At 39.7% G+C, this 19279-nt stretch overlaps 1 protein-coding gene across 1 annotated transcript in view; it reads left to right on the top strand.

The window, feature by feature from the left end:
• LOC115808005 (RALY RNA binding protein like) overlaps positions 1–18820 on the top strand; it is a 35631-nt gene extending 16811 nt beyond the window's left edge. The window contains exons 2-7 of the mRNA XM_030769240.1: positions 9642–9717; positions 11734–11781; positions 12810–12985; positions 16767–16880; positions 17508–17677; positions 18788–18820. Of these exons, the coding sequence (XP_030625100.1) occupies positions 9642–9717; positions 11734–11781; positions 12810–12985; positions 16767–16880; positions 17508–17677; positions 18788–18820 (617 nt within the window). The remainder of the gene's footprint in view (positions 1–9641; positions 9718–11733; positions 11782–12809; positions 12986–16766; positions 16881–17507; positions 17678–18787) is intronic.
• Positions 18821–19279: the final 459 nt, after the last annotated feature.

Genomic DNA, 19279 nt, shown 5'->3' with positions numbered 1-19279 from the left:
TGCTCCACAATTTGTCACTTCTATGCCATGGAGGAGGTTACTCATGCCACTGAATAACACTAACCATTAGCAGTAATGATTCTGCTACACTGTTTGGCATGTAGAGTGTATAATAGACTTACCTCTGAGCCCTGTGATATAAAGGCATGCTGTAAACTGCATGGAATATTAAATGAACAATAAACTGTGTATTGCTTTCATTTATTTTGCTCATTCCCCATCTCTTTTTGTAATACAGCAGTATAAGCTTAACTCAACTGTGGGGATTTTAGAGAGGCACAGAACCGTTCGGGAAAAGTGGATTGTGGAAGTGCACGGTGATTTGTCATCCCTGAGCTGAGCCTGTTTGTTGAGGCAGCAAGATATTGATTGAATATCTCCTATTATCTTACCTTCTGAAATTTGATCTTGTTCAGTTCATTCTGACGGTGTTATTTTGGTTAAGAAATAATAAATAAATACTCGTCTCAAACTACACACACACACACACACACACAAAAAGCTGATTAAACAGTACAGTATCAATATACCATGCATGCTCCCTTTTCTCTCGGTCTCCCTAGCAACGCAATTTCCCACCGGAAGCAAGATGGATGAGATAGTCTCCCAAGTATTCTTGAGGTGGGGATTTTATTGTGTGTATCTATTACAGTGCAGTATAGCGAATTTAACATCGCCTCCACTCACAATTCTTATAAAATACAGTTTAGAAGGTTACAGTCTCAAACAGCGCATCTTTGTCATTTTCTTGGAACTGATGACCAATTTGGAAGAGATATCAGCTGACTCGAAACTTTTAAAACTTTCGAGTATTCAGGATTTAGACTGTGGTGCTTCATTTAGTGGAGTTATGCTAATTAATGCCAATTAACTCGAATGAATCAGCGTGACAGTTATTTTATCTGGCTCTTAGTCTTTTAATGCGGTCAGGCAACGGGTCTTGCCTTAAAGCATTCCATCTCGTTTTGTAATCTTGGGGATTTGACCTAAGGTCCAAATCCTGATCATTCTGATTCACCTCATAATTGTGGTGGTTTTCACTGCGCCTTGTAACGGCTATCTCTCTCTCTGCATTTAGGACCAGTCCAATTTTTATTCGTAATATTTGTGTCAGTGTTAAGCTTGGGGTCAGCGTGTATCGATTGGGAAGCCCACAATTTATTTTAATGTGATGGCTGATCATACCACTAAATACAAAGATTTATATACCCACGTGTAAATATCCAGTATACACTGCATTCTGATAATTTCCCTGACCACTGGATTCTATGATAAGGAAAATCCGAAGTAAATGACGATCACTATTACCGTTTCAATGACGGAACACCCCTTTGTGGACACTCGGAGTGGTATTGTCGTCTTCCACCTCACGGTCTCATTTAACCACGGAAACGGCGGATCTATTTCAAGGAAAACGCAAGGGTTGGTGAGACACGTATTCGCTACTTTGTGTGAGGAAAGAATCTCGTCTGGTCAAACTGGACTCCTTTAGAATGACCATGTATAAGGGGAAACGTCGTAATCAACGATGTAAGTGTTTGCCGATCGGTAATTATATGCATGTACAACATAGAAGGATGATTATTTTCGTTTGCGCGAATGCATGTTTGGACAGAAATATTTTTTAAAGCGAACTTGTGAATCAATGCGCAGATATCATTAATTCCACTACTCATAAGCCACTTGTTTTGGGAGACTACGTTTGTTTATTTATATATTGTCCAAATGATAAGAAGACAATGAAGAGTTGATCTGTTTGAATGTGAACATGACGCGCCAATTCTGATGATGAACAGAATATGTTTAGAAAGGACAATGCTATCGGACAAGGAAGATCGCGAGCAAAAACATACTTGAACGGCATTTGAAATGTGTTCATGCTTCGTATGAATTGAATAGATGGATTAAACAAAATGTGAGACGCAAGAGCATTTGTGTAGTAGGTTTACCTACGCAAGTTGCGCACTCACGCGTATGTTAACTAATACGTACCAAAGCCTATTAGGGTTTCAGAGACGTCTTCATTTATTGCGTCTTTGTATGCAGACGCTTATTAGAAAATGAGTTTCAGCTTGTTTGAAACACCATTACATATAATTCCTGTATTATCTTGTACTCAAGCACTGGAAAGAAGAATAGCATATCGGACAACATTGATTGAAAGTGTCTCATTTACTTTTTTAAGTTGTTCTAGGTTATTTTGACCATGGATGATCATCATCATCGTCGTCGTCATCATCATCAACATCTTATCATTGTCATTGGCAACAACATTAAAGCAACATCATTTACTTTGCTTTAGATTTTGCAGGGTCTTGTTGATTATGGTTTTAAGTTATTCTTGAAACCGTGATTGCTTATCGATTTCATCTTCTGATATTCTAGAAATGAAGTGGTAGTTTCGCACAAAATGAAAACGTGCTCTTTGTGCTTGCCAAGGGTGCATTTATCAGTGCAAAGTTTTAAACCGCAGGTGACAGTGAATCAAACCTTCCTCTAAAAATGAATTCTGATATGGGGTGATTTTGAGTCTTAACACATGAAATATTGAAGACCTTGCAGTGATGGGATCTTTAGGGATCAAATATGACGCTGCTTGCCTACACACTGGTGAATTATTGTGTGTGTGTGTGTGTGTGTGTGTTTCTACATGCGTGGACGCTTTCAAAACACTTGTTTCACATTCTAATTTTACAAATATAATGCAAATGATGTTCTTTAAATTACTTTTAGAGATGTACTAAAGAGATCATGTGTACTGCATTTGTACTCCCTAGAAAAATTCTCTGTTTTACCGATATAAATATATGCAGTTTCACTTATTCCAAGCATCCAAATTTTTCCAAACTTTTTGCGCTGCATAGCCTATATAGAATGTCAGTCAAGCAGCAGTAAAAATATTATCATGTATGTTATCTTCAAAATGTCCCTCCCTTACACTGAGGGAAAAGAATAGCAAGTACAAAATGAGGATGGGGCTTGATTTGTTCACGGCAGTCAGTCATGATGACATCCTAATGCTGGGGAAATGTCATTTCCTCTCTTATCTGCGGACAAAAACCACCTTAGATTCTCTTTCTCAGTTTTCTTACATTCCTCCCCATGAGTAGGAAGGTAGAACGGTGTTAGCTAAACATTCATCACAGGTAACTGTGAGGTAGTCCTTCAATATCGCAGATATTTTTTTTTCTTTCTTTTTTTTTTCTTTTTTTTTACTAAAGCTCAGACTAATCTTAAATGATTCGTTTTCACTTGAAATAAACACTCACTATATTCAATTTTTGGGCATGCTGACAGAGACCTGGACAGATGACTGTACCTCTTACTCTTGGTTGCTACAGGAGCATTCTGTAGTTGCTATGGTCTCAGAGTTGATGATTGCACCAGAAGCAGAGGAGCTGGGTGCAGGGCATGTATGTAATGAGAGGCAATGCCTGATGAAATATCCACACAACAGATGAGTCTCCCTGGGCACCCTAGGGTCTCACAGTATCTCATCAGGAGGAGCTGTGTGTGGGAGGACAGTCATCTGCTTGCCATGGATCAGCATTCACACACACACATACACATGCATGCACGCGCGCACGCACACACACACACACACACACTCATACACACACATGCACACACATGCACACACACACACATACACGCGCACACACACACACACACACACACACACAGTCTCTCTCTCACACGCACACACACACACACACACACCTACGTACTCATACACATATACACAAAGATGTGAGACAACGAGCTATTCTGACTGGCACTTTCAAACTCTATGTCTGATTCACATCTCTAATGAGGACAGAATTCTTGAAAATGCCACGGCCCTATCCCCAGTGGAGCCATACAGCTCTATTTAGAGCTACAAACCCTGCTCGGTAACTTTTACTCCTGTTTCACAAACTGTGATGAGCTGCAGAATATTTGGATTTTTCTTTTTCTCAATGCACTGTCCTGGCTTGAATTTTACATGGCAGTGAAGGTCAAACAGCCTATGCACTTCTGCATGTGTTACTTTTTGAGCATTTTCTAAAATGCATGCATGCAGTTAGTTTTCATGTGCAGTATTATAATTCTGAGTCAGTTCATGGAATTGATACTGTAATCATTATTAAGTGTCAGTGATTGAAATTTCTTGGTAAACGTTTGCAAGAGTAAAACTTCATCTCCTAGTCACTTAGAAGCTGAAATATTGAATATCACAAAGAATATGGGAAGCCTTTAATGTCAGAATGTTTCAAAGATAAAGTACAGCCCATGCCAAGGAAGATGGCAACAGCTTATTTTTAGAGTCTGCTCTCTGTCAGCGATACAGGGTGAGATTGCTTAGATTAATGTTCCCCTTAACCTGATTATCCTTGAATGTCATGATTATTTCATGCAGCTGAATATCAAAGCAAAAATTCCTGTGTTCAAAATGTTTATATTTGTTTTCCCTTTTTACAGTTTACTGCTCAGCATCATATTATCACAGGCTAAGCCAATTAACTTCAGTTCCCTCGGGCGCATTCTGCACTCCTTATTAGCTTAAAGGCAGAATTTGTGCTTGATTTTTCTTCCTTTGTGACTTACTGCTGGATTGCATGCAGAAGCTTGAGTTTTTTACAGTGCATATCAAAATGCCACAAGGACGAGATGCTGAGTGATTTTCTGGGATCTGCGGACACTAGGGTTCTTCTTTTGTGGTGTAATGGAAGGTCCAGTAGGGGGGTTTGGGGGGGATAGGAAAACTTTAGTACTACTTTAGTTTAAAGGCTTCCTTTTTCTGTTACCTGCAGGCGAGTAGAGCAAAGCCAGGTTTGCAACTCCTGATGGGTGGGAATGGAAAAAAAAAATAAAGATAAAATACTGGGCAGATGGCTGTCACTACTGCATAAAATCAGCATTCAGAATCAGTTTCAGAACATCCTGAAAATACAGATTTTTTTTCTTTTTTTTTCCTTTGCATTTAACAGATGGTTTACCTAAACGTAGGACTGTTGTTGGAATCTTTCAGAGTCTCAGACATCCTTGGGTTCTGCCTGTACAGAGAGTGACAATGCAATGAGCTGATAGTGGAAAAATTAACAAAGGAATATGAAATTCCCACCTGTAATGTTTGAGTGGATTGCCTCTCTTGTAATCATTGCCTGTGTAGCCGCTCTGTGGACTGATGAGAAGCGCGTCTGATATGCAGAGTGCTGGGAAGCCTGTGTGCCTGTGTTTGACTGTGTAATGAAATGACAGACCGACCTCGGGTAGCAGCCAGCGCCGTGGTTACTGGCCCTCTTTTGTATTCAGAACAAGTCTGTCAATAAACAGGTAGTGCTCATCTGCAGAGCCCGAGAACCAAAGACCCGATCTTGAAAACATCAGAACAGAGACGGTGCTGACCAAGGACTCTCATAAATGTTGAGCACACACACTCGTACGGACACAGACGAAAACATTACATGTGAATGTCACTATGTTTGGAGAGTCTACACGAGTGAAAGCAGAATAAATGGTTTCACTTCATGAAAATAAATTTGAATGTGCTACAGTCTTATTTATATATAAAAGCAGACATATAAAGGCATTTAGTGTGAATGCAGATGAAAGAACAGATTTATTCTGTGACCTGGCAGACCATGATTTGACTATAGTCGAGGAGATGTATCATACCTATTCTAATGGCATAGAGTGAGGAGACAGCTGAAATGAATTATGACTGTCGTCTGCCTTCCAGCACCAAGTGCCAGATGAACCAGATGTCACATTGCTGCAGCTCTATAGTCTTTTCTGAAAAAAACTATGACACTTAGACTTTATGTTAACTTGATCTCGGAAAATAAGGCCTGTTGTGGTAAATGATTTATTTCTGTTTGGCTGAAAATAGATTTTTCAATGCTATTCAGGGTGGGGGATGAATGGTGGAGGAGGGTAAAAAAAATATAACAATATCTTTTTTTTTTTGCTTTTTTTTGGGTTTTTTTTTTTTTTTAAGTCAGCTACTGCATTTGTCATTAAAAAAAAAAAAAACAACTCCAAGGGACCTCTCAGCTCAACACCTACGCCAAATATCAGAGCTTAAAGAAAGTCTTTTTACAGCTGGCCTCTAAGCAGGGATTGTGTGGGATGGAAGCTTACTGCTCTCCTCCGGACCAAATACATGTGCGTGTTGATCTAAAAAGCAGGTTTCTTCTAAAGAGCCCTTTTTCCCCCTTTTTTTCCCTTCATGCTGTGTGTGGCTTTCATAATTAATTATATTGCAGAATTAGGGAGTGGTTTGCAGACTTAAGATTTTAACACATAGAAAGACAACTCACTGCTTTCAGGCGTATCTGATTATGGGTACAGAGTTACAGCAAAAGGCCAGCATGACAGTGGGAAATAAAGAATGGGTGTTTTGGTACAAGAGCTTGACTGCTTGTTGAAAAAGTCGGAAGGAATGTGTGTCTCGGTCCCCGTGGGTCACTTCTGCTGAAAGGGAGAACGATATTAAATAATTCATCTTATGGTCTGAAAAGTTCAATCTGTTTTGTGAGGGGTACCAATGCATTAAATTGTTCAAGGGACAGAGATGCTGTTGTAAAAGAGTGAATTTGGAGTTCTGTCCTGCTTTGCTGTTATGGGGGATGTCGTTGAGAAGCAAAACAGATGGCATTTGAGGACAACTCCAGCAAATGTCTGAGACAACAGTCTGAAAAAATACTTGTGACTGTAATGCAAAATGAGACCATGCTCTTTTCAAGCTCAATCTTTCACCCTATGTCAAATATATTTTTTATGAGATTCTTTTGCGGTCTCTTAGTTTCATTGATCGGTTCCAGTTCTAGGACTAGTCATTGGTGACCTCCTTTTTTTTTGCATGATGACAAGGGGATGCCTCAAAGCCGAATGCCTTTGAGAACTTCTTCAAAGCTTGTACATTTCCTTAGGAGTTTTTTTCTTTATGCAACTTTAGTGTAATAGACATTGCATTTTTTCATTGCATCATTGTACAGATGGCATTACAATACTTGAATAACTGCAATATTTATTCTGTACCACAATCTTCCCCATATTCTCCTATCAGGTGCAGTGTTTACTGTTACATTCTAAAGACCAGCATAAACAATAAACCGTAATATTAATGGAGCTTACTAATTTCATAGCATGCAGTGGTGATGTTAATCATGAGTTGCTGTTTGTCTGCATGCACTTATACCCTGTACTTGGGCTCCAGGCCTGCACTGACTTCTCTTCTCTTGGGCTGAGATCAGAGAAGCTGATCCAGCAGGTTAGCGTATAAAGATGAGTTGTCTGATTGCGTAAGTACACCCTCAGAGGAGAACTGACCTCCCAAAAACCTGCCCGTCGTGACAAAAACTCTGCTTCATGCTGTAATGAAGACGGCTTTTATCTGTGGTTCGACACCTTGGGTAGAAGGCCTTAAGGCTTTGTCTCTCTCTCTCTATCTTTCTCTCTCTCTCTTTGCTTTTGATTTTTTTTTTTGTTTGTTGGTTTTGTTGTGTTTGTTTTATATGTATATTACCATGCCTCAGTGAATTGTGATATTTAACCCTCTATCAGTGATTTTCCAGAAGTCATGACATGACAGCTGAAAATTGCTTGAAGAGCGCAAAGGATTTATTTGCAGTATTCCATGTGTTAGGAGGAAATAAACTGCAATTCTGGTCTGTAAATGAGAAAGACAAAGACATGTGTGGGAAAGCAGTATGTGTAAGAGGCACAGGCTATTAATCTCTCCCATAAAAGAGATAGAGAGAGAAAAAGAGAGAGAAAGTATGTGACAAACCTGGATTTATCTCCTCAGGGAGTCATGGACTTATGTTTGCCCGTTAAGAAACTGCCAGTAATATGTAAATTCTCATCATCCAATCCTACCACTGCTAGTATACTTCACCTGCAGATAGAATCTCGAAAGGAGATTTCTTTTATTCATAACTGGAGTGTAGTGATCTGTGTTCTCTTCAATCTTGTATGAAATTATAGAGATCAGTAGAGGTTAGTAATTTGGAGTATTTATTAAGAATTACTCTTATGCATGTTGCATATGTAGTTTGTATCATAGCTCATATAGTAACACTATTTATGAACAAGATCTCTAGAGGTTTAACAGACACCTCATAGTGACATTATAGTTACTCCCTTTTTGGATTCTGTGGGTCCTTCAGTGCAAGGAGCTCTCTGAATGGAAAGCATTCATTTCTTCCACAGTCTAAACAACAAGAGAGGGAGTTCCCTAGCTTATGCCAGCAAGTTCAGCTTTCAGCACCACGGAGAGCTCTGTTCCACTGGGGTCTCCTGGCAACAGCCAGAGGCAGAGCTGATAAATGTATGTTTCTCTTATTAATCACAGGCTCTCAATTTTTGAAGTTTAAGAAACTTGATACCCCCCCCCCCCACCCCCCTCTCTCTCTCTCTCTTTCTCTCTCTTTCTCTCTCTCTCTGAGAGCTGTTGCCTTGATGTATTCTGGTTCGGCTAGCATCTGTTGTGATGTGCCCCTGACAGCAAAATCAAATTGTTTTAAACCTGAAGCTGCAACAAGCCACTCGCCAACTTAATCTGACAGACAACAGCTCAAGGTCCTTAGGCGCAGTGAAGATGAGCTCAGAAAGTTTCAGCTGTTTCACATGTTGAGTACCTTCTGTAAAAAATGTTACACTTCAGAGAGGCTAACTTTCTTCTGGGAACGACACTATTTGTTGCATGGTTTGTAAGAACTGTCAGCCAAAATGTTCTAAATGTTAAATGTTGTGAATCATTATGCGTTATAGCGCACAGGGCTGGGATAGAATCACAGATAGAATCTAACCTCACACTGTAATCAGTGGTTTTAACAAAGCTATTTTCCTGGTCCAGCAGGGAATGAAAGAGCAAATAAAAATAAATAAACACCATCCTTTAAACTGCTGAAGCAGACCTTGGGTGTGTACATTCCCTAGAGAAACGTTACCAAAATTTTATCTAACAGCTGGATTACAGCAGATTTTGACACATGGGTCATGAATGAGCTCTCCTCATACATCCAAACGTTGTCTCCTCCAAGCATAGATATAGTTTTCATAAATGTGTCATGTGACATGTACATGCGACATGACCGTATGCACATCTGGGAATATGTGCTTTATATTGGGCTCTGAATTATCAGCGGAATAATCAGAGGCCTGAGCTTCAAAATAGACAAGTGTGGGAGTTATGGCCTTCACGGTCTGGCTCTCTATAATCAGACTGTGTTTTCTCATGATTCATGCCACTAAATTAAATGTCAAATCCGGCGTTTGAAATATGCCGGCTTTATTGACAGAAAAAAAAGAAATGTTTTGCATGCCAGTGTGGGAAACTGAAAGTTTTTGGCATTTTGCTGTTTTTTTTTTTTTTCTATCGCTGAGAAGTGATGACACTCCAGGTCATACAACCATGGAGATGGAAAGGGTAGAGAAATTACAAATGGGTGCCAATTAAAATTCATTATTTAAAACAGAATTCCATAAAGAATGAGAATGAGAAATGTAATCTGAATTGTTTTATCACAGCACTGGAGTGAAAAATGACAGAAAATGCTTGAATAGCTCTTGAGTGCATTGACTGAAATGAGAGCAACACACGTATGTGATTCTTTTGTGTGTGTGTGTGTGTGTGTGCGTGTGTGTGTGTGCAGATATAAATATGGCAGGGGAGCCAAAACCATACAGGCCCAAAGCGGGATCCAAAAGACCCCTCTCTGCTGTGTACAGGTGAGTCTTACTGCTTTTTACTACAAGCAACCACCTTCTGCTGTGTCCTCTGACAGTTCTCATGGTCATTGAAGACTTCATTGTCGTATCTGTCAGATTTGTTTGTTGTTAGAGCAAAGCGGTTCTTATCATTTCATATTCTTTTAAGAAGAAGCAGTTGTTTGGTTTGCTCGTATACATTTTTCAGGAAAGGTAATAAGGTGATAAGGATGTTTGTGGAGATAGCTGGATGATGTACTCACTGTATCATATTATTGATGTTTATTGTCTGGCCGTGATAACATAAAGTATCTCCATTTTTTCGGTTCAGCGCTAGTGAGGTCTTATCTCCGTGGAATCGCTCCTCTCATTTCATTGAAGTTCTACTTTGGTCATGCTTCTCGGGCAATTCCGCTGTTTTATTCACTGCTGCAAAACATTAGAGAGGCTTGAGGATCAAAACTCTTTTTAACGCTGCCTCACTGAAAAGCTAAGCAGTTAGGAAATTAATGAAAGGGTGAATCACTGGATAAGACTGACAGTGTAGTGAGCCTGAACCTCGGGGACTGTGATTGGACGGCTAACGGCTGTGCTTCGTCTGGCTCCGTGAAGGTTAAGTACGTGCCTGAAGAGCGACACACGGGCTTTACGCAAACTTTTCCACGAACTGGAGTGGGAGTGGATTCATTTGGACAGGTAAAGGCTAGCTGAGGCTGAGGAGTGACTGGAATTTAGATGGGAGGAAAGAGGCAGTAAAGAGACTGTGCAAGATGCATGCCCACAGCAGTTTTACAGGTTTGGCCAAAAAAAGTAGCTTTAAAATGCACAGACTTGCTCAGAAGATGACTGTTCATGTGTGCGATGGCATTGTTCACGTGTGCATATGGCATATGATGGATGTGCCAGACATGTTGGATTAATGTGTCATTACAATTGTCATAAACACGTACAGCATATGCAGGGTAACCCCCCCCCCCCCCCCCCCCCCCCACCCCAAAAAAATGCAAGAACAGGGAAGCAGACTCACATTCTAATCTAAAACTTTCAAAGCTTTGTCTGTTTGCTGTACAATTCCAGTAAATGCTAAAGCTTATTGGGGAAAAAATCAGAAAATAATGAGACATGCAGAACAATAAGTTGTGAAACAATTTAAGTGTTCTGTTTTTTTCTTTTTTTTCTTTTAGCCATTAAAGATTATTCTTACTCCATTGGCTAGCTTTGTTTCTAATTTATTTATTTTTTCTCATTTTGTTTTGATGTTATAAATTCATTAAAACTCAATTTGCATTTTAATAGTACACATCAAAACATTCCATGTTACCCAGTAATTAGAGAAACATTACAGGAGATTGGCCAAACCAACAAAGAAGTATTTCAAATGGTACTTTCTATTTGTAAAATTTAGTTAAATTAATTTAACAAAATAAGAATTACTTCTTTAATACAATAGAACATCAGACTATACATGCTTTGTCACAAGTTTAGTTTTATTCATGGCTTTTGTTGACCTTGCTGCTGGTAGCTAGATGGGATTAAAAAGGAGGCACTGCTCTTTCTGACAATTCATTCTTTCTAATTTCAGTCTCATGTGCTCACTGTTGGTCAGTATATATATTAAACGTGTTCATGTTTTAATATTAAGAATTGGTGATCTAAGTAAGCACATAGACATTGTCACATGGACATTTAACACATAGTCTGACATGTAGCTATGAAATATCACAGTAATAAGAGTGTGAAGTGAATGTTAAAAATGTTTAAATAGTTTTGTGCATGGCAACTGAAGGAAAGGGGCCACGGACCCTCTGGTCAATGAATTCTGAGGCAGTACCTGGCAGCATATGCCATTATTTTCCCCACATCTAACAGACACATTCCCTTGAGGAGGAGCAGGCAGCTGTTTCTTAACAGACAGGTGTCTGGGAGTCTTAGAGTTCTTTTGTGATATTTTGTGAGCTGCTAACATAGGAAATATGACCAGAATCATCATTTTATTTCACACACACCATTTGTTTGTCTTTGTGCTTACCTTCTCAGCGGTTATGAATTTGACTACGACTACTACAGGGATGACTTCTACAATCGGTGAGCATGGTCTGATCTTCTTGTCCCCATTCAAGTCATACAACAGCTTTTTTTTTTTTTTTTTTTGTTAAGGGTAAGCAGTGTTTCTTGAGATATCAGGAACTTAAAAGCTCTGGAGAATGACTCAACTATCTGCGGTTCAGTCAAGCCTTGTGGTAAAGGATAATGTTCAACTTTGTCAAAGAGTGTAAAAATGGAACTGGAAAAGAAGACATTTTCTTACTAAACTTGTTATTTCACTGTCATCTTGGGTGGCAAGGTTTTTTTGGGTTTTTTTTTTTGTTAAGATGAAATCAGAGAATAGGCACATGAAAAATCCATTAGAATTGATGAATGGAGCACGTCGTTAAACTTCTAGAAGCCGTATTTTCCTTCATTAATTCCCTTGTTGATGATCAAGGCCTTTGCGAACAGAGGCATTTAGTAAATGCCAGACAGGCCGAGAGCTGTGATACAGTCTGGAGTGAGGGAGGAGAGAGACCAAGGGCAGACGTCTCCATTTGACATTTTCACGCGCCTCATTTCTTCCCTCCTCTGTTAGAGGATTCCGAAAAAGAGACACTGCTACCTTGAAAGAGCATCTCTAAAGGGTGTCTCATAATTACAAAGACAAAAGCAAGGGCGCTTGAGGGCGTGGATGAGAGAAGGCGAGAATGGGAGTATGTATGGCTTAGGGTTGTGCTTAGCCCTCTTCTGTTTTAGTCACATAAAATCAACTGATCTGTGTTTACATAGCTATATTTGCAAAATGTCATTAAATGTCATGGGCGGAGATACATAATGAAGTATGTTAGAGGAATCGTCGACACATCCCATTTAGCTTGGAAAGAACACACTGTATGATATTTGATACAGTGAGTAGGACAATGTGGTCTTAAAGTATTTACGAGTCTAAAACGGGATGTTTGGGATTAAAAAGAACGGATCATTTGAAAGCACAGGCTTAAAGTTATATGTAAATAATGGTAACTGTTATTTAGTTTTGCCATATAATGTGATATTAGGACTGCATTTTTGCCCTGTGTCAGGCTGTTTGACTATCATGGACGGGTGGCCCCCCCACCAAGGGCAGTGATCCCACTGAAACGCTCCCGGGTGGTGGTTCCGTCCACGCGTCGTGGGAAGACCTCTTTCCCCATCAAGACCTCTTCATCTTCGTCAAGACCTCCCTCTTCCTCTTCCTCCTTTTCATCTGGACCGAAATGTAAGTTTCTTACGTTGTCTCTACATTATGAAAGTAACTTGCTATATTAATGAAAAAAGCCTGTTTGAAAACCTCAGAATCAGAATTTAGTGTATTGTCGAGTAGGTTGCCCCTACTAGGAATTTTTTTTTTTTTTTTTTGGTATGATGGTGCTCCATACAATACAACACTAAAGTACAATGAGTAATAAAAGCAGCAAGTTTTAAAAAAGCAAACAAAGATAAAAAAAAAGAAATAAAAGACTGTACAATGTACAGTAATACTTTGAATATAATATAGAAACTATCTTAAAAGAGGTAGAAAATATACTGAATATACTACTGAATAGACTGAACTGTGGCGAGGAAACATCGTATTACTGAGAATATAAAATATGTTGTTTACGAGACACAGTATACGTCAGTAAATAACACAAAATACCCACTAGCCACAAGACATTTAGTGCTTCTTTTCAAACACTGAGAGTCTTCAAGATTTACAACTGAATTGTCTTTTTTTTTTCTTTTTTTGTCAACAATATAATTATCACTACAGCACAATGTAATTGCCACTGGAAAAAAGAAAAGACAAAGTAAGTGCTAATAATACATGAAATGTATTATTAGAAAGTCATGGAAGTGGAGACCATGTTGTGCTGTGCAGAAAACAGTGCTGTGACTAACCATTTAATGAATATAACTGATTACATCTCTCTCAGCAGTACAAACGCAAGAGCTCTGAGGTTTTCTAGACCGAAAACAACTTCCCAATCTCACGAATCACCGGGAAACAGCAGTACATAGTTGCATCTCAGGAAACATCATCTACCTCAATATTCTACCCACACGCTAATTTAGACCAAAGCACACAGGGCACATTGTATTCCCTCTATTTTGGATCTCGGTCTAAAAAAAAAAAAAAAAGGAGAAGAATATGTTAATGTACAGAGCAGTGAAAGCTATCTGGAGAGGATAGATGAGTTGGCCTTTTGGCACCGCTGGTTTAAACGAGGTCTAAATGAGGTTTAGAATGAAGAACGTTAGTTTTTTCCATCACTTTTCAGGCCACTGTTATCAAGGCCAGCAGCTGGAAGGTGTGGGTCAGGGATCTCATACAGTGTGCAAATGGAGGAAGAGGAAAATGGATTTCTCTCTCTCTCTCTCTCTCTCTCTCTCTCTCTCTCTCTCCCTTTTGTCACAGTTCTCTGAAGTCATATATTGATTTTTCTCGGACCACAGCTACACGTCTGCGGATATCAGTTTCTGTTGGTTGTCGACTTAAACTGTCACTTTAAATTTAGAATTGAATGTGAACTTATTTCTTGCCAGTAATTCTGGAAAGCAAATGGGGGGAGGGGGAGGTCCATATATTTTTAATGTGAGGATGTATCGTGGCTCTTAAGATACTATCTAAGTGGGAAAAGTGAAACAGACATGCACACTATGACGGCAACATAGATTTTCAGAGTCACGCTTTCCTTGTAGGCTTATGTGTGACACTAATGCTCTTAGCCTTCTGGTAGTGATTTTTCTGTGGCCCGGGATTGCATCAAAGCAGTTCAAAATCAAATACTAACCACTGCATCATGTGTTGTGTGATTATTGTGTGCTTTAATCTTTATCTCGCAAGGGTTCATAGCCCTGCCACAAGAGGCGTTTGTTATCACAGACTAGAGATTAGGATTTTGGAGGGTATTATGAAAAACCAAAATTAGATCATTGTTGTGCCCAAACAATCTCCTGTAAAGCACCAAAGTGTGTATTTTTTCTGGTCAAGGATGGACAGAGTGGTGAATGAGGCAGGATTACTTCATTTATCTTTTCAATTGCATCTCCTTGTTACCCTGTAAATGAAAGAACAGGACCTGAAGTTACGGATAAATTACAAACTCTTCTTCTCTTTCTTTTCATCAAACAAGGTGCTTTGAGCAGCCGGAGAGGCAAAAAAAAAAGGCTCATCTTGACTCAGCTGTTGTTGTGTTTTTGCTTTTGTGAATGAGTATATGTGTTCATACACACAAATGTATGTGTAGTTATAGTATGTGCTGGGAACAATGGAAGGCCTTTACTATTTGACGCAATTACTGAGCAACATCAAAAATCATTTCAAATTTTGCATTCCATGCATGCATGCGTGCATGTCCTTTAATGTATTAAAGATAACAGTGTTCTCCTAGACACAGTGAATTGCCTCTACACACACACACACACACACACACACACACACACACACTCTTCATTAAACAAGGTCTTGGAATGGTTCCCAACGAGATGAAAGTTTCTTGCTTTGAGGTTGTGTCATTAGGGTCACCCAGACAGTGTTCCACATGAGCACTCTCAAAGGCTGTGACAGTCAACTAAAGGTTATTCATTTAAAAGTAGTACTAACAAATGGATCCACACATAATGAGGATGTGAGCTACAGACACATCAGCCACTCAAACATATAATGGCCTTTTGTGTCAGTGAGGGACACAGGAAATTATTTAATGGAACATCTCAAACCCTCAGCATGTAACGTAATGCCTAGCTGACGTAGTTAATATAGTCATATGCAGGTTTCCTTTTAACCCAAACAAGCACATTACTATTCGTCTGCTTGCATTGCGAATCACGGTCAAATTGGTGATGATTTTGTCAGTAAGCATGGTTGGTAAGACCCAGCTTTGGGAGCACTTAGCCTCTGAGTTGAATAAAGGAAGAGGAAATCTGTCCATCCTATGCTGATGGAAAAGCATGCATCCATTATTTTCTATTCACATTATGGCACGTGCCCCATGTCCACTGAAAACTCCGGGGGGTGGTTGAGTGGTGCTGTCGATGTGGCATTGTTATATCTCTGGACTCCACAGAGATGTAAAAGAAAAAGGCTAAACACATACAACAGGAGAGGACAGTGCTGGAGAGCTGAGCACAGAGGCAAAGACCAGTGAACCGATGGGATGGCTTACCAATCACTTGTTCAACTTTGAAATGACATTGAGGAGGTCTGAGCGGTGTCAAAGGCTGTCTTGAGTTAAAGGCAGTGTGTCTATCCATCCTACTCATAGATTGAGGATTTTTCTCTTGCTTGCTTTTGGATTCTGGTCAAATATTTTCCCCACTGAAATATGCCAAGCAAAACGTAATGTTTTTAAAGTTTATATTAATGGTTCTAAGCTACTTAAGTGTGCTCAATAGCTAAGACGTCAAAGCGGGGGAAACATTTGAGATTAATCTGACATCTGTCAAATAATACACACCAACTATTTTTAGCATACAAGAGCTGCTTATGACACGTTTAAAGATTTGAATGTTTACTGAAGTGCTGCTGTGGTATTAAATGCGTGGTTATACAGGCAAATAAAACTTGACAACTGCTTATATATTACATTCATTTTCATATTTACCTCTTAGCATATTCCTCTTCTAACGTTTGGCAACAGCAATAGAGACACAGAAAGACAATTGACTTTTTACATTAAGCTGATTTCCAACAGCAGGGCTTGCAAAAACTATGGGAAAAAGTCCAAATTGGAAACAGCAGGAGAGGAGCTTCCTGTGAATGTGTAGATGTAGATATGAATCCCTGTGGTAAATAAGAGTCTGGCAGACAAAATGATAGGGACAGCATGTGAACAGAGGAGGTGACAATACTGCTCATGTAGCACACCAGTGTGTGTGTGTGTGTGTGTGTGTGTTTTGTTAGTTTCTGTACTGACTTATCTATTTGTGTGCATGTTTGTGTGTGTGTGTGTGTGTGTGTGTGTGTGTGTGTGTGTGTGTGTGTGTGTGTATGTGTGTGTGTGTGTTTCCACCTAAAGTAAAGACGGATCAGCTCCAAACGATCAAGCGTGAGCTGACTCAGATCAAAATGAAGATCGACTCACTGCTGGGCCGACTGGAGAAAATCGAGAAACAACAGAGAGCCGAGTCCGGTGAGAGAGGGGAGTGAACCCGGGAGGACGGAAGCTGGAGGGTGTAGTGTGGAGGGGGAGTAAATTAAGAGAGCACACGAGCTATCAATCATGCTGACAGATGAGGAGATAGGAAAGCCAAACACTTTGTCATAACACAGCTCTTAAGACAACATTGTGCTTATATCAAGCTTGTATGAGGAGATATTTATAGCCATTCCAGAGAATGGAATATCAGTAGAATAGAAGAGAAGTTCAACTTGTAAACTTTGAAAAGTCAAAGGGGCTGTGTTGGGCAATCTATCTTAATGTCATAGAACTGTTCCTCCCCATGGACTTATTTGTTGTTGTTGTTGTTGTTTTCAATAGGACTTGTACTTTCATTTTCAGTTGTACTGGAAGAACATTTCAGGCACAGATGTCAAACTTATGTCAAAGTTAGTCAGACAACAGTCAGGCCCATTAATACCACTTCTCTGCAGAGCTGTTTTGCCCGTTCTCACAAGTATCTTACCCCTTGTTGATTAATTAGTTGTTTTGGAGGCCTGCAGTTTTCAGTTGCTAGATGATTGATTTTTCTCTTGGAGTAGCTTGGACTTTTGTAGCTTTGCTCACTCTCATTCTTAACCCACCCCCCCCCCCCCCCAGAGGCGCAGAGGAAGTATGAAGACAACTGTGACTCTCTACATGAGGAGTCCATATCAGAGACAGCAGAAAACTCTGCCGAAGAAACGGGCGAAGGGATGCTTGACGCCGAGGCTGGGGAGATGACAGACGGGGGCGAGGATGACTACGACGAAGAGGGCAGCACTGATCTGGTGAGCACTGGGCAGGTCAGAGAAGGGAAAGAGAATAGGGTAGCGGCCAGGGGATTTGAAAAGACTCCCTTATTAAAGATAATACTTCAGGAATTATTCATAGCTCCAGATCTGAGAGAGAATGGTTTCACATGAGTGAGTAGTTGGGGCACCGCGGCTGACAGGTCCCTGCCGGCCTGACTCTAGTCTCCACCCCAGCCTGTCACACGCTGTAATTAAAACAGAGAGCAGGAATCACAGAAGGAAGCGGAGGGACTGGGTACAACCATATAGATGGGAAGTCAAATGAAGACTGAAAGCTTGTTTTTCAACTGAGAGGGAAGGACAGAGACAGTATTTCACAAAGTTACTGTGTTCCTTAAAAGGGGGAAATGAAGCAGAGAATGTGTAATGGGCAACACATCTACTCACAATTAGCGTTCATATTAGCTCCCAGGTAGTGAGGTTTGAAGTTTTTAAAGTAGATATGAATGCCAGTCATTGCTTGTGCCCCAGATGTTCATTTCTTGGAGTCACTTGAACTGAGATAACCATTAACCAATATTTTCAGATTCATTTTTATTAATATAGATTAATGGAGCCAGACTGTGTTGGCAGTGCATTAAATATTCTGCCAAGCAACTGATGAGGGCATGTAGAGCTTTGTTTAAGAGATTTTACATTATGAGTGTTCCTCAAAGACACCTAGACTTGTGTTTACTGCCTCCTCAGTTCAAAGTCTTACATCAAAGCTATAATAGCTGTCTTATCTGGGTTCATTGAAGGTTCACTACGACCACACTGGTCCTATTCTCTCATATTTATGACCCTATTTAAAGAGAAGTGAGAGTGTGCTATGGAAGATATTCTCTCAGTAATGGGGGATGATATTTTTTTTTCAGTAGAAGATCTGTTCAGAGAAAGATTTGCCAGTTTCCTCAATCAAGGTCATAGTCATCACAGCTAATGATATTGGTCCCTCAAGATACATTTGTATTTTTAAAAGCTGTGTAAAATTGGTTATAACACTATCTTTGAGAGAAGAGGGAACGCTACAGGTCTCTTTTCAAGTTACATTATTCTTTCAACACTTAAAGAAGAAGCTAATATTCTGTACTTTTTTCTTCACAGATAGAGAACCATGTATCTGACATTGACAACTAAGAAAAGGTGAGGTTCATCCTTTGAATATAACACATGCTTGGTTTAAATCATTTTCAGTCAGATGTCAGAATCCTCCTGTAACCTAACCCCTGAAAGAGTGTTTCTCCTTTATATGTTCCATTTTTTTTTATCCACCGTGGAAATTCAGTGCATTCAATTTGACTGCAAAAGGCATTTTACGGCATTTTCGTTATATTCATAGAATGTCTGTAAATGGGATTTGTGGAATAACTGTAGGTGAGGCATAACCTGCACCTCTGACATCATTCATAGCAGGATCATCATCTGTTCGGCAGCTCCCATTTCAGGCTATGACAGAGGGAAAAACCACTCCTTGGACTGTCTCAGTCAAAAAGGATTCTCAACTCTGGAAGAGGACTTCAAATGTAAAGAAAAAGGTGACATTTCCTCTTTTGGACAGACAATAAAAAAAGTCAATATTTGCCCAGCTTTGAGTCA

The sequence above is a fragment of the Chanos chanos genome, chromosome 3 (genome assembly GCF_902362185.1).
Source record: "Chanos chanos chromosome 3, fChaCha1.1, whole genome shotgun sequence".
Classification (NCBI taxonomy): domain Eukaryota; kingdom Metazoa; phylum Chordata; class Actinopteri; order Gonorynchiformes; family Chanidae; genus Chanos; species Chanos chanos.
The sequence above is the reverse complement of the archived record's forward strand: the minus strand, read 5'-3'. Positions and strand labels throughout refer to the sequence as shown.